We start from the raw sequence: 15,661 nt of genomic DNA on the forward strand, positions 1-15,661 counted from the left end.
CTGCATTACACCTTGACACAGGGAGGTGGTCAAGCAGTTTGCCAACCAATATGCCTCTTTCCATTGGTGAAAAAAATTTAACACAAAAGAATGGGTCCCCATGGAAAATTCTCCATGGACAACCTCACTGGGTAGCTTGTGAAGATACATTATCAGTGAGCCTGGTGAGAGTCTAAACATGTGGGAAGACATCAGCAACCTCATGGGTGCAATCTTCATAAACATACTCAAGAGCACCCACCTTTAAATCTGTGGAACTGGGCAAATCCTATTTTCTCAATTAAGACTACGAACCTTGTACCATTTGTACCATCATTCTGGAAGAAGAAGCTTTAGATGGTGTATAGACACTCGTGGAAGTATCATGAGATGCTGGACACATTTTTGAAACAGGTGGAATGTTAGCCAGCTCTTAGGGCCATCTTGAAGGTCATGTAGCATAAAGGTCTCATTTTATGTTTCCCCCAAGAGAGAGTTGAAACCCATAATTTGTTCAATGGCAAAAAATTAAACATCCTAGTTCCAAGCTCCAGGTCCAAGAATGTCTCCTCGGCCCCAGCTTGTCTCCCATTTAGACATAGTGGGAGTTGAGAAATGCCACGTGCTCTCACAATAAATAAGCCTTGTCCTTTTAAGTCTTTGAGTTGTTCTTGTTCTTTTTGAACATACTACCAGCTATATCCCTAAAGAGAATTTCTGGAACATGACGTGGAGCTTGTAGGTTATGAATGACTGGCATATGCTTTATTATTTTCAAATTGTTATCAAGTTATTTATTTAAAATTCAAACTTATTTTTTGCAGATCAATATATGATATTTTGGTGCATATTAATCATACAAAATTATGGGTTTCACTGTGGCATACTAGTACATATATAAAAATATAATTTGATCAGCTTCACACCTCAATACCTCCTACACCCTTTTGTGACCTCCTTTCTTGTCTTTCTTCTGGTTTATCCTACAGTAATAGTTTAACTTAAAAAAAATAATTAAATAGGAGTGTGTATTTCTCAGTCCTACTAATTCTTCATATTTTAATTATGATTATTATTTGCCATATTTATCCCTCCACAGCACTTTAGGATGTCATTACTTATGACATTTATCATAATTTTGTTAGACAATTGATGAATCAGGGCTACATTTTTTCATGAGAGCTTCAAAATCTTCTATTCTCAAAAGAAGTTTGAAAGATGAATTTTTTTTTACAAATACCTTACACACAAAAAAAATACCTTCCACATCAAATTTTCCTTATAAACTTCACTAAGCAATTATTTAAATTAACTGAAGTTTGTATAAATAAGAACTATGTTAAAATTACTTACTAAATAACATGAAAACATATTTAACTTGTAATTTTCAGACATTTTCCCCTGATTTAAGGTTTTACTATCATGTGAATACTTGATGGAGAGGAAAAAATTCATTTATTATAGAAATATTCCTTCTAATAATTCCATTTACCTACTGAGGATTTCTTTTAATGTTTCTTCTATGTTTATTTCCCAGGTCTGTATTCCACATCCTGGTTGTCAGGAGAATAACTGGATATAAGCTTTGTAATCATTATTTGGGGCCCAATTTTAGTAGCTAATACAACTAACTTCCTTTCTGTTTCCCACCTACGGTGTGATGAGGGACTGAGCATGAAACCCACCCTTTCTGTAGATGCAGAACCTTGCACCCAGCAGAGCAGGGCGGCTTGCGGCATTCTGCAGGGTGCCATCCTTGGAACTTAATCCTAATTCCCCCCAGAGACCCACAGTCTCAAAAGCATTGCTTCTCACCACACAGCCGAAGTTTAAAAACCTGAATTCAGGCAAAGAAGAAGATGGAGATATGACTTAATCTTTCAAAGTCCCTGTAGAATTTCTCTCTAAGAAAACACCGTGAGAGGGTTTCTATGGTGGTTCCCAACCATTGACTCTTTGACAGAGGTGCTGAAAAGGGAGTAAAAGGAAGAACTAAATGATGGGAGTACCCTTGAGAGTAAATACGAATCAGAAGCTGATAACACAGGGCAATATGAAATAGTAATTCAGGGACTCGAATCCAGATTCACAAATCTATTGCATAGTTCAAGAAACAATGCTTAACACTTGCCAAAAGTGTGTGTGTGTGGGTATGTGTGTGTGTGTGTGTGTGTGTGTGTGTGTGTGAAGAATGGAAGGAGGGGGACTACAGCTCCACATGTGGGAGGAGCCCCACTGTAATGGAGTGTGCGGTTCTTTCCAGTTGGGAGCCACTCTGTCTTTCCGTTACACCAGGCGCTACATTAGAGTCAGTCCGCTCCCTGACACTCCCCGGACCTGCAGTGGCTGCTTCATCTCAGCACCCTGCACCCCAGCTCCTAGCTTTCTCTCTCTCTCTCTCTCTCTCTCTCTCTCTCTCTCTCTCTCTCTCTCACACACACACACACACACACACACACACACACACACACACACACATTTTGGTTTTGACCCACTCTTCTGTTCCACTGTAGTTATCTTTGTTTCTTTTTAGATCCACATAGAATTTACCTTTTCTTGGCAAAATTTTTATCTCTAGGAATCTCCAAACTGTATTAAGTTATATATGTTTGCTTTCTGTAAAGCTCTATTTAATTAATTTATGTATACTTTGTGAAATAGTATATTGTACATTATAAAGGGATGTCATTTGTGGTTGGCTAAATATTGATGATCATTTTGATTAAAATGGCCTTGGAAATTAAGCCCTTATCAAGAAATAAAACGCCCATTACAAATTTTCTTCTGTTGGAAAATATATGATCGGGCACACTTTATTTTCAGTTTTAATTTATTCCAAATAAATGACAGCCCGGGGAATTCTGTACTTAAATACTAGTTGGGCCACTTTTTTGGAATGAAATGCAAAGGATTAGCTGTCCCTGGAACCTAAGTGTGAATTTCTGGCAGAACAGAAAATAATAATGAGGCAATAATAAAATTAGGAAATTCAATTATTTTTAAAGATGTCTGTGTGATTTTTCCCCTTGATTAAAATACATGAAATACATAGTTGAAGAATTACCTTCTTCTGAATTTATAGTATACATATATATGTATATACCTATATACATATATCAGTCCTTAATTGATAAACCTAATCTATTGTTCTCAATGTCTTATATTCTTATATAATTCCAAGAAATATACAAATGATATTGAAACAAGGAAGAAAATTTATAGTTGTGCAATATCAAAATTTGCTTCACCACTTTAAAAAAAGGTAAAGCAGTTCCAAATATTACTTTATACCAACATTTTGCATGATTGAGACCTTGAACAACTAAATTGGTGGTTTTACAAAACCCATGGGTTATTTAATATTGCTAGCACTATAATATTAAATGATTTTCTTACATTTCTGTTATTATGTGATGACATGTAACTATGTAATTAAACAGAATTCTGACAATCATGCTCTGCTAACCTTTAAAATGTTACTTATTCCTTCACTTATTAGCTTGCTATTTTCAAAATAAAGTAAAAGAAAGCCCTTTATTAAATGTAAGGTTACTGAGGATTTATTATGTATTTCCAGTGTTTTCCCAACCCTATGTTATAATGTAATTTAACTTCTGTTATGTTGAATCTGGTTTGGTGGAATCATAGCATATTACATTGAAGGTGACGTTAGAGATCAACATATTATTTTGTAGTGAAGAGATAGCCAGAGAATGTAAGTGACTTTTATTTTGGGATACAACTAGATAATGGGTTTTCTTCCAACACTCTATCACTCTTTAATAACAAGAAAAATATTGAAAATAAATATTTGGCAAATGCATGCAATTAGACACTGTCCTCACCAGCTCCTTGATTTAGCAATCAGTGGCTTCCCTTATTATGTTCTATCCTGTGATCAACCTCTATCCCTGGGATTTAGACCTGCCTAGAAGTACATTTACAAAATCCGTTTCTCAAACAGCATTGGCTGGGTTTCCTGATTACTTTATTAGATGAATTTGTTTTACAAGTTTCTTTCCTCCTAGAGATTCAAGCCTTTAAAGAGAGTGGGGACCTCCTAACACTAGACAATGGCTTTCTCAGTTATGCACCCTGGATCCGGCACTCAGTCCTGTTAACGTGTCCTCCTGTGGGTGGGTCCAACCAAAGTCATGAACAACGTATGGGATTTTCCATCCTCTGAGCCAGAAGAAGTTTATAAAATACCCAGGAGAAGCAACGAGAATGAAAACAGCCCGGCTTTCCTGATGCCGAACAAAATACAGTTTATTCTGAATATGAACTTTTATGCCACATTTGTAACAAATTGGTGATATGGACTTGGTGGATTTTCTTTTCCCTTTTGTCACCATTAAAATTACAAGGACTATATTTACTGAAAAACGTGTCTTTGAAAAGAGCGTAAACGTCTATACAGGCTTGGAGCTGACATCAAAGGAGATGTTTAATAAATACATGTCACAGGGCACAGCCCCAAAGCAATTACTCTGCTATTTTTTGCAATGTACAAAGAAATCAGCTCTCTCTTTTTCCAAGCTAGACAAGTTTATCTAATTTTGGTACCCATATGATGAATTATTAAAATAAATGTGGAACAAGAACTGGATTGAATATTTAAACACTCGTGGAAACATGAACTATCCCAACATGTAGGTAGTTGAGGCTATCAGGCGCTGATTCAAAGGGCCAGTCGCTGTTTACTGAGTTGTTCATCTTGTCGTCTTCAGACATGGAAGAAGCATCTACCACCTCTCTCAGTCTTTGTTCTTTCCTCCCTTAATTCCTTTTGACGTACTTCAATATCAAGAGTAGTTCTGAGGCGAAGGGAAGGGCGTGTGGCCGCCGCAGGAGACACAGAGGTGGCTAGAGACAGGACGTGAGGAAGGCCGGAGACACTGTCACACCAGCTTCCTGATGCACTTCTCAGAGCTCTCTCTGAATTTCTCCTCCTCTCCTCCGCTGAATAGACTGGTTTTAATCACAGAAAATTATTACACAGTAGAGTCTAATGAAATTCCCAATCATCTCCTGCTGTTTGAATGCTATACATTTTTTAAATCATTTTTTAAAAAACCCTCTTTTCCTCTTTTAACACAAACTTATATGTAAGACCAATATACATATGGATATTCTCACTCATGCCACTTCCTACACACGTGTGAATTACAGAGGCCGATTCCAAATACAGAACACTCCTCTGAATAAATCAAACTTCCATTGTGAGGCGGTCAGAGGAGAAAATACTATTTCAAAATTCAATCTGAAGAGCATTAATTTAATCTTTGCGCTGCAGGGATCCGAAAGCAAGATTTGCTCCCTCCCTTAAGAAGCTCACCCTGTGGAGAGGTATATGTAACCTGGTCCTGTTCACTGAAGGTGCTTTGAGGACCACTCGGCTTAATAAATTCCTTTCTTGTTCCAGTATCTATGAAATGTTATTTTGAGGTGCCAGCTGTTTTCAAGGTGTCTATTTTTTTAAAAACAAATCTAATTACATTTCAGGGAGCTGAGTGAAGAGCTAGAGCTTGATACACCTTCCACCAAAAAATAAATATTAAGGCTGCTGCCTAGAAATAACCCACTTCACTCTAACCAGTCATCTCACTCTCCAAAGTATAATATAAATAAAACGTGATAAGTAACATATCTAAAATCTTCTACTCGGCACCCTCCCGTAGGGCCACTGCTCCCCGTACCTAATTGACCCTCTTTCTGAGCAATGAAAGAGGACAGCTTTCTCCATTTAAAAGGGCACAATTAGACTGGGAAAAGAAAGTGAAGGAGGACTGCTTTAAGTTTAGAATTTATAGATGACATGACTAGGAATTCAATGGTAAGGAATACTCACTGATGTCTTCAATATGTGCACAACTTAGACTTCTTGGGGGTGAGAGTTGGTATCTCAGGTGAAACCAGCATTACATGACACAGAGGACACAACGTGCACTCTACTCACCAGCAGAACGTGACTCCCTGCTTCGTGGGACATTGTGCCTCCGACCCCTTCAGCCGAGATGCGATATACAGAGGGACCTAAAAGACACTACAGCCAAGAGACATTATAGCATGGTGTTTGACACTGGAAACTAACAATCCCAGTGGAAGCTATATTTGACCATGTTTCAGTGGGTGAGTGAGTTGGGGTTGGAATGTTATTTTTAGTATATCAGAATACTATGACATCTCTTAGTTCAGATCGTCGCTATTGACCCTCAAGTAGAACCCAAGACAAGAGTAGATCACACTTGTCTTTGTGTGCTCCTCCACGGACACCACATTTCCCTGAAGCTTGCATGATGTGATTCTTACTGCTTGTTATTATTCATGCTTTTTCCTAATCTGGAAGAGATGGTGACATATTTTGGGCACGAGGTTTTCTGGTGGCTTATTAGTTGACACTAATAGGAATGTTCAACTTTAACACTACGCCTATTAAGTAGGGTATAGTTTCAGGAGAAATCATTCAATGATCAGTCTGTAAAGTTTTGCAGTAGTATGTTATATAGCCATATGTAGTACGCAAACTAGGAAGATTCTGGACCCTGCTCTCACTTCTTTGCCTCCTTATCATGAAGTCTTCAAATGCTTATTTATTTTTTGTGTAACTAAACCTTAAAATAAATTAATATCAAATACAGCAAAATACTGCAATATGACTTGCATTTTTGTTTGTTTTGTTTTAGCAGAATTCTAAAAACAGTTCCTGAAATCTGGTGCTCAGTGGTGAGTGAGCTTTACTGACTACATCTGCTTTACGTTTTGTTGATTGTATTGACTAGACATATTTTTGTGACGTTGGACAAATTTTCTTTTTATTACCTTTGCTTCTTTTTTGGACTCAGAAAATTTTATAATAAAAATGTTGACCTAAACATAATCAGGAAAACTGAGTATGATCCCATGCTAATCTTCAGATTGTCTCCTATATTTCATTTTGTGTTTATTTTTTTAAAATAAATATGTATCTGATTTGCATATACCATAAATAATACGCCCATTCATAAAAATGGGCCAAGGAGCAACACAGACTAGAAAGTCAATGGGACAGTGTCCAGTGTCCAGCCATCCTAGTGCAGTGTCAAGAAGTCAGGGCAACGAGACCACTCAGAAGCCAAGAGAGCACACCCACACTTCCTACCAGTACGTGGAGAAGGACCTGCGTGTTCACTGCCACCGTGTAAAGAGCTTGCAAGACGTGGCTGCCGAGCTCACGTCAAGCAAAAGCTTTCTTAACGGAAAATCTGTGACTTTCTTAGACCTATTACAGGAAGGAGGTCCCAGAAAACGCAGGCACCCCAAAACTCTGGAGTGATAGACAAATCCAGAGAGATACAGGAAGCATTCTGCTTGTGAAGAGGTGGAGCCCTGGAACCCCAGGCTGCAGGAGCGCTTACCGGCGAGTCAGCTGAACTGCTGCCGTTTGGTCATGAGTAGGAGTAAAACCTCTTGTGAACTCTAGAGACTTGAAGGGTCTCCCCACTTGCATGAGCTTCCCCTCCAGGACACCCACCAGGTTCTCAATACGAGGCTCCAGGGCAAATCTCGCAGCTCTGGCAGGCGAAGGGGAAGCTTCAGGAAATAAGCCAAGCAGCTTCTCAGTAACAAAGGCCTACTCCCAGGGAAAAGATCCTCGCCCATTCACACGCCAAGTCCTAGACCCTGCAGCCCACCTGTCCCACCTAAGAAAGAAAAAGTAAAATTAAAAAAAATCGTAAGTCAATGAGGTTAGGCTTTCAAGGGGATGCACTGGGATGCAAGTGAAGGGCAGGTGGAAGCTACAGCACAAGAGAACTTGCAGTCTCAGGCCCACTGACAGCCTGACTCTTGATTATGAGATTAGAGACGCTCTCCTTCCACTGTGGTGACTCACCCCACGGCCACAGGGTCCCAGGACAACGGCAGAGAATTACAGAGGAAGGCACTGGAACAGAAAGCCTCTCTGAGCAGGGAGTAGGTAGGGAAGACAGAAGAGAAAGGGAAAGAGAAAAAAAGAGAGAGAGAAAAGAAACCAAGCACATAAACAAAAACCACAAGGACACCAGAGGGACATGAAAGTATTTAGCACCTACAGCCGTGATGGACTTCCACTCAGTCCAGCATCCGGTCAGGTTAAGGTAAGTCTGCAAACCAAAGTCCTATCCACCTCGGTTCCCAATATGCCATACGCTAGGTCTGGCTTTCAAGGAAAAAGCTGTGAAGCATGCTCACCGGCAAGACCAGCTCCGGTGTGAGGGGACCACGCCATTCCTGGACCAGAGAGGCGATGACTCACGTCAGAGTCCTCAGACATGGAAATCATCCTTAACAGGTTAAGGGCTCTGTGGAGGAGCTAGACAACAGCAAGAACAGATGGGTAGCGTAGGCAGAGAAAGGGATTCTAAGAAGAAATAAGAATCAACTGCTGGAAATGAAAGCACAGTGACAGAAACAAACACTGCCTTCCTTGGGATCATCACTGGACCTGGCACAGCGGACAAAAGGGATCCTCGATTGTGACTGGTCACTATGAACTTCTGAAAGTAAAAGGTAAGCAGGAAAAGAGAAAGATCATCCAAGAGCGATGGAATAATTTCAAAACGAGCACATAATCAGGATCCCAGAAAGAGAATGTAGGAAGACAGTATTTGAAACAATAGTGTCTACAGACTTGCCAAAATTAATGAGAGACGCTAAGCCGTAGAATCAGGAAGCTCAGAGAACACCAAATAAAATATATTGAGGGAAAAAACAGAGTTACATAGGGGGGAGGGGGACAATTAAAAGTATGGAAGGAAGAAAACAGAAGGGAAGATGTAAATTCAAAGAATAGGTGTGATCATCGAAAACAGTCACAAACATGGTAGACATTTTCCAACTAGGTCAATAATCACTTACAGTTGAATGGTCTAACTATTAACTAATTAGAAGACAGATGGTCACCGTGGATTTTTTAAAAAAGATTTAACTATAGGTTGTCCATAAGAAATTCATTTTACATACAAAGACTCACATAATTTAAAATTAAAGGGTGGCAGAAAGACATACCCTATCAATATGAGCCAAAGGACATAGCTGTGTTGTTTTCATAAAAAGGCAGAGATCCAGAACAAGGAGCTTAACAAGCATGAAAAGGAACATAGGTGTGGCAAGGTGTTGGTTATCTCATGGGACATAACAGCCCTGAAAGTGTGTGTCCTGACCAGAGTGTCCGATACCTGAGCCATTCCAAGGTGGTCCCAACACGCCGTCCACCGACATCGCAAGAACATTCCTTTTCTCCACACATCGGACAGCATTGATTATTGTTTGTGTTGACGGCTGCCGTCGTAACTGGAGAGAGACGAAATCTCAGTGTAGCCTGAGCTGTTCCCTGATTGCTGAGGTGTTGGGCATTTTTCCATATATTTGTTGGCTATTTGTACTTTTTCTTCTGAAGAATGTCTGTTGAGGTCATTTGTCTATTTATTGATTGGGTGATTTGGGGGAGGGTTGCTGTGTGTGTTAAGTTTCTTAGTTCTTTATTTATTTTGGATCTTAATCCCCTGTTGAAGAGTAGCTATCAAGGATTTTCTCCCATTCTGTAGGCTCTCTCTCTACACTCCGGTTTATTTTGCTTTTTAATTTGATGCTACCCCACTTATTGATTCCTGGTATTATTTCTCGAGATTTAGGAATCTTTGTAAGGAAGTCAGTGCCTTCCCCACTATGTTGGAGTGTTGACCCTTTTTCTTCCAGCCGTTTCAGTGTTTCTGCATTGATTCCTACGTCACGGATGCACTTTTTTTGACTTTCATGCAGGTTGAGAGGCAGGGATCCAGTTTCACTCTTCTTCATGTGCATATCCAGTGTTCCCAGCACCGTTTGTTTAAAAAGCTGTCTTTTCTCCAGTGTATGTTTTTGGCACCTGTCATGGGACTGTCTCTATATGAATCTGTCTCTGTGTCTTCTATCCTATTCCATTGGTTTTAATGTCTGTCTTTATGCCCACGCCATGCTACTTTTGTTACTATAGATCTGAACCATAATTTGAGATCAGGTTTGTGGTGCCTCCAGCATCTCCATTTTGTTACTATAGATCTGAACCATAATTTGAGATCAGGTTTGTGGTGCCTCCAGCGTCTCCATTATTGCTAGTATTACTTTGGAAACTCCGGGTCTTTTATTTTTCCATATAAATTTTATGAATATTTCTAATTCTATAGAAATTCCTCAAAAGACTGGGAATGAAACGACCATTTGACCCTGCTATCCCACTCCTTTGTATAAAGTAGCAGCACACTGTGGCAGTGCATGCATCCTAGTGTTTATAGCAGCAAGATTCACAAAAGCCAAGCAACAGAACCAGTGTTGGAGCCCGCCCGAAGATGAATGGATAAAGAAAATGTCATATGTGTACGCAATGGAGGTTTATCAAGCCATAAAGAAAGAGAGAGAAAAGGGATTAAAAAAAACTTCCTATAGTTCTTTGGTCCACTGCATATAAAACACACAGAATGTTGCTTTGAGATAGATGTTACAAACTGTTCAGAATATAAAAACTTTATTTCTGCATTTTTAACTCTGAAGGTCAATTTTATTCTGTAGAAATATTTTTCCCTACTCTTCTTTGATAGCAAATGAAACTGATGATCATGGTGCACTACATTTTATTCATTCAGAACAACAAAATACAATAAATGAAGGCAAACATTTGCATGGCCAACAAATGGAAAATCTGAAATAACTGGAAACAGTGTTCTAATTAAGGTAACGATATAACTTCATCAAACAAGAACAATAGGCAGGATCGTCCCAGATTTGGGATTGGGATTACCACCCCAAATGAGACTTTTTCTAACATCATCTTACAACATAGTTAGTGCTTTGAACCCAGAAAAATATAATATGTAAACCAACCCTGAAGATCTATAAAATTTCCCTCAGAAGCACTGCAGTAGATTCTAGAAGTTCGTTGGATCACAGCAATAGAAAATTTAAAGGAAAGCAAATTGTTTTTAATTTTCAGATAGATCTACAAGATCCTAGAGGGTTACTAGAATATTTTCAATAAACAGAACAATGAAAATATACATTAACTGATATCAAAATCTAAATGTGAAGGTCAGCACCTTCTAGACATTACATTTTAATAGGACCCAAACCAATGATTATAATAAGCCAGTGATATTTCATGTTCATATTATAGTTTTACAATCTTCAAAGATATTTTCATATCATTATGGTGAAAAGGTTAACCTTGTTGTCACAATTTAGCATCTACACCTATACTTTATAAGCATCTCACTGAAATTCCATGTAAGCGGTACAAAATATAGCATATTATATAAAATCTAGGAGAAGCATTGGATTAAAGTTATCGCTAATTAAAAATGTAGACTTTCCCAATTTGAAAAATTACTATAATACAACTGTAATTATTATTATTATTATTATTATTATTATTATTATTATTATTTGCAGTACGGGGAATTGAACCTAGGGCCTCAGACATCCTAGGCAAGTGAACCAAAGTCCTGGAAATTTTTATTTGATACATTTTACAAAAACCGATAGCATTTAGATATTTAAAGTAAAAGCAAATCTAATAAAATTATTTTTATTGTACTTGTCTTTTAAATTGATTTTCAGCATACTTAAATATGGATAGCACTTTATTAATAAACTGAACTACTTAAAACATCATATAAATTTGAATTTTTCCTAACTAAAAATTATAATCTCATTTACTTCTCCCAATCTATAAACTTGAGTGTGAGTTGAGGGACCGTATACTATGGACTGGAGGTGGGGCTCAGTGGCGGAGCACTTGCCTGACATGCACAAGGCTCATGTTTCTCTCCATCACCACAAAAAAAAAAAAAAAAAAAGAAAAGAAAAAGAAAGAATGAATACATGAAAGAATTTTGTGTTCTATTTTCTCAGGATACATAAAGGTTTGTACACAAAGTTTGAAAGTCTCTCTGATAATAATATAATCAATACACAGTTACTGTAAGTTATATTTATTAAAGATGTGCTCTTTCCCTGATAAACTGAATCCTCTTTAATGTCATTTAACACACTTACCTACCATATTATCAAATAGTAATTTCTTCAATTGGAAGGTAGCTATGCTCACCACTATACCGCCAATGCCACCCTAATTTCCTTAATTGGTAATTTTAAATGTAAATATTAAAATCATGTATTCAAAGGAAGCATAGGTTTTATTTGATGTTGTATTATGTACCAATATAAATTATACATGTAAAACAGACAAAAATCTTAAGACTGCATCTCGCTTCCAAAGCTATTTTCTTTTGAAGGGATTTATAGTCCTTCATGTTAAGACTGTAGAAATGTTTTACTTCTCACCTGTATTAATCAATGAGAATTTGGTTATCAGAATCTTCCAGATCATTTTAAACGAGAAAAAGAAACAGCTTCTTTTATAAATGGTGCTAAATTGGTTCACAATGTGAACTCAGGGATTTGGCCCTAGCATCTTGGATAAACGTGACGGTAGAGTGTTTTCCGGCAAACGGCCTTTCCACTGGGTTATGCTGATAAACTCATGGAAACAGTTCATGAATCCAAATATGAAGTTCTAAAGCAATGATAATAAAAACGAGGGTAAATGTCCAAACTGGGAAGCCCACATTTCCCTTTGTACTTTATTCCCCGATGAGTTTCCCTCCTTTCCTGTTTCCTCTCCATACTCTCCCGACTCCAGGCTCAAATTTCTACCCTACAACCCTATAGCACCACTTCCAACCATGTTCTCTCTTCATGTATTCAAGTTTTCACACAAAATTATTTTTAGAGAACTTAATGTGTAAGTTCCTGGCCATTTTGAGAGAATTTGCATATTAAATATAAGTCTCAAAGGTAGCAAAAAGAAAAAAATCGATATTAAAAGTATTTACATTATTTATTCTTGGACCCTCTATCACACTTGCTCATTAGGCTAGACCCAGGATGGTGGCAAGAATTCTACATAGATTCAGAGATAAATTTATTTTCTATGAGAAAATAAAATGCTAACCCTGTCACATTTATCTTTCTCTGACTTCATTCATTGTGCTGCCAGGTATTCTTCTGGACTATGGATGATAGAGAAGATTCTAGAAGAGAGGAGAGAGAGAGAACTAACCTGGTTTCACTTTTTAGTGGGTTAGTAAGAGATGTCTTGGAATGTCATTGCAGTCAACATTTAGTAACAACCACAGCTTCCTGGTTCCTTTCCTTCTTTAATACCCTGAATCGCCCTTTCACGCGCTTTGTCCCCACCTCCAGCTCTTACAGGTGAACCCTTAATTAAGGTAAGCTATCTCACCTTAATGACCACAATGCCTGCTTAATGACAGGCAAATAATCGAATATGTTTGCTGTGTTAAAAAAAACAAACACTTCATCCAATGCCAACAGGGTCACAAATGACTTCAGTGGTTGGCTGCCATCTTGAAAGCACACAGAAAAGCCAGCATGGGAGTTAGGCCAAAGCCAGAAAAGTGCATCCACTGCTGTGGGAGGGGGTCTGAACCAGCTTAGGGCCATGTCTAACTCTAGACACAACATTAGAGCCCTGGTAAGTAAAGCTCACTCAAGTCTGGTCTCCCCTGTTCCTCTGTGGCTTGATCCAGCAAGTTTCCCTTATGTAGGAGCTAACATGACTCAGGGGTCCTGAAGCACTCCTGTTCAGGATGTTCTCTAGGTCACGCAGTGTTTTCTCTACCAATGAAAGAAGTTTCGTCAACTGGAATCAAGACAGTCATTGGGTGGTAGGAAGAAATTATGAAGATCCATGTATCTAATAGTCTTCATTAGTTCGATGATATCAAGAGAAAAGCTTAGACTCTAGGTTTTGGCCTTCGAGAGAAGGTAGGATAGTTGACATAGATGTCCTCCCTTGTGTCTTCCATGGGTTGAGTGGTGGAGATGGGGCTTCTGTAGTTGTTGGCTGCCTACAAAATAAACAGCAATGGTATCAATCATTCAGTGTGTTTCATCAGCTAGTAAAGATATTCAGCATAAATCTCTCAATTGAACCATAATGTAGGCCAAAATTCCACTACAAGTAATTTCTAAAACACTCCTTCCATGGTATAGAACTTCTGTTAGAAATCACTTTCTTGATTTATCGGATTCTGAATAAGATGCAGCATAAACATAATCCAGATCTTTAATGCTGTATTGTGCTATGAATTTCCTTTTTAGATGCAAAAGTAGGTTGGTATTTCCCTACAGTGGGCATCCATCAATGTCTACTGAATGATGCCTTAATTAGTAACTATTCTTAGAGTACACAGTGTCCTAGCTTTAACAATAATCAACTGAACACAATGAAAGAACTGTGCAACAAACTTTCTCCTTCAAGCTGATGGTACATAACCATTAATATTCTCTACTTTAATCAAGTGATGTGCACATGTGACAAGATCAATGTGCACATGTGACAAAACATACAGGTGTGAGAAAGAGCAAAATTGAGAGAGAGGAAAGAGAAGCAAGAGAGATCTTCTGGTGAGTGGTTTCAAAAGTTAGAATGATTTTGGTGTTTGCAAGAAGAAAGCAGGAGGAAAATCCAGGTGCCTTGTTACTTACATCACCTGTGAGGGATAGCAAAATGATCAAATAGCTCTATCCTCTTCATCCTTCACAGTCCCTCTTACTATCAAAGTTTTAAATTGTCCTCGATATAATAAATACCATTATTATAAAGCCTGGAAGAACTGGAGACCTAACATAGTCCTAAAGCATCCTCCTTTCTTCAAAATTCATAACAATAAATATTCCTTTGGATTGACTTTAGCAGGCAAATAGCAAGGAACAAGAGAAAGAAGCCACTAAGTGGATCTGGCCGGGCAGCGTCCACTGTGTGCCAAGCAACAGCTGGAGGAGCCGAGCCGCTGCAGCCTGCATTTGGTGCCATAAAGCCAGCTGTGAGTCAGTCAGAAAGACACATCTGACTTGCAAAGAGTAACTGCTTAATAACAGAAAATCTTAAGTTGATAGATTATTAAGAAGTCTGAAGCACCCGTATTGGGTGCTTAAGTACTTGACTTTTTAGCCGTGTTAAATTCAAGTGCAAATAATTAAAGCAAAAAGAAATCAATGTGATTTTTGGATAGCACTTGAGAAAATGTTTGCCTTTGTCAACTCAGGCAAGCTGTAATAGAACAGCGCAGACTAAGTGTCTTAAACAACAAGCATTTATTTCTGGCAGTTCTGGAGCTGTGAAATCCAAGACCAAATGTGTGGCGAGGGCTGCCTACTGGATCTGTGGGTGGCCATCTTCTCCCTGTGTCCAGGCTTTTTGTGCAGAAAGCAGAGAGGAGGAAGCAAGCTTCTTCTTACAAGGGCACTGATTCCACCCATGAATAACCTCCCCAAGGCCCTACCTTATCAGACTCTCATGCTGTGTGTGAAATCCTAACACAAGCATTGGATTGTGAATTTTAATAAACAGAATAATATGTGCACAAGAGAGCAATATCTGACATACGCTGGAGGCAATGAACATGAAATTAAACATCACTGTTATCTACAAACTCCAAAGTTTCTATTACTTTAACTAAACAATATGCGCAGTAGCAAAGTAGAGCGAGATGGAAATTTTAATAGTTCATCAGACTCCTGCAACCCACAAGAAAGTTCTTTAGGTTTATAATGTAATTTGAGCATTCATTAATTCATAATTAATTAAAGGTAATAATAGTAA

At 38.3% G+C, this 15,661-nt stretch overlaps 2 protein-coding genes across 2 annotated transcripts in view; both read right to left on the reverse strand.

The window, feature by feature from the left end:
• LOC144368993 (uncharacterized) overlaps positions 1–15,661 on the reverse strand; it is a 388,140-nt gene that overhangs the window by 157,764 nt on the left and 214,715 nt on the right. The window lies entirely within an intron of this gene.
• LOC144369489 (CD226 antigen-like) overlaps positions 12,327–15,661 on the reverse strand; it is a 60,115-nt gene continuing 56,780 nt past the window's right edge. Inside the window, exon 6 of the mRNA XM_078029775.1 lies at positions 12,327–13,904. Coding sequence (XP_077885901.1) covers positions 13,791–13,904 — 114 coding nt within the window. The 3' untranslated portion in view covers positions 12,327–13,790. The remainder of the gene's footprint in view (positions 13,905–15,661) is intronic.

The sequence above is a fragment of the Ictidomys tridecemlineatus genome, chromosome 12, assembly GCF_052094955.1.
Source record: "Ictidomys tridecemlineatus isolate mIctTri1 chromosome 12, mIctTri1.hap1, whole genome shotgun sequence".
In the NCBI taxonomy this organism is placed as follows: domain Eukaryota; kingdom Metazoa; phylum Chordata; class Mammalia; order Rodentia; family Sciuridae; genus Ictidomys; species Ictidomys tridecemlineatus.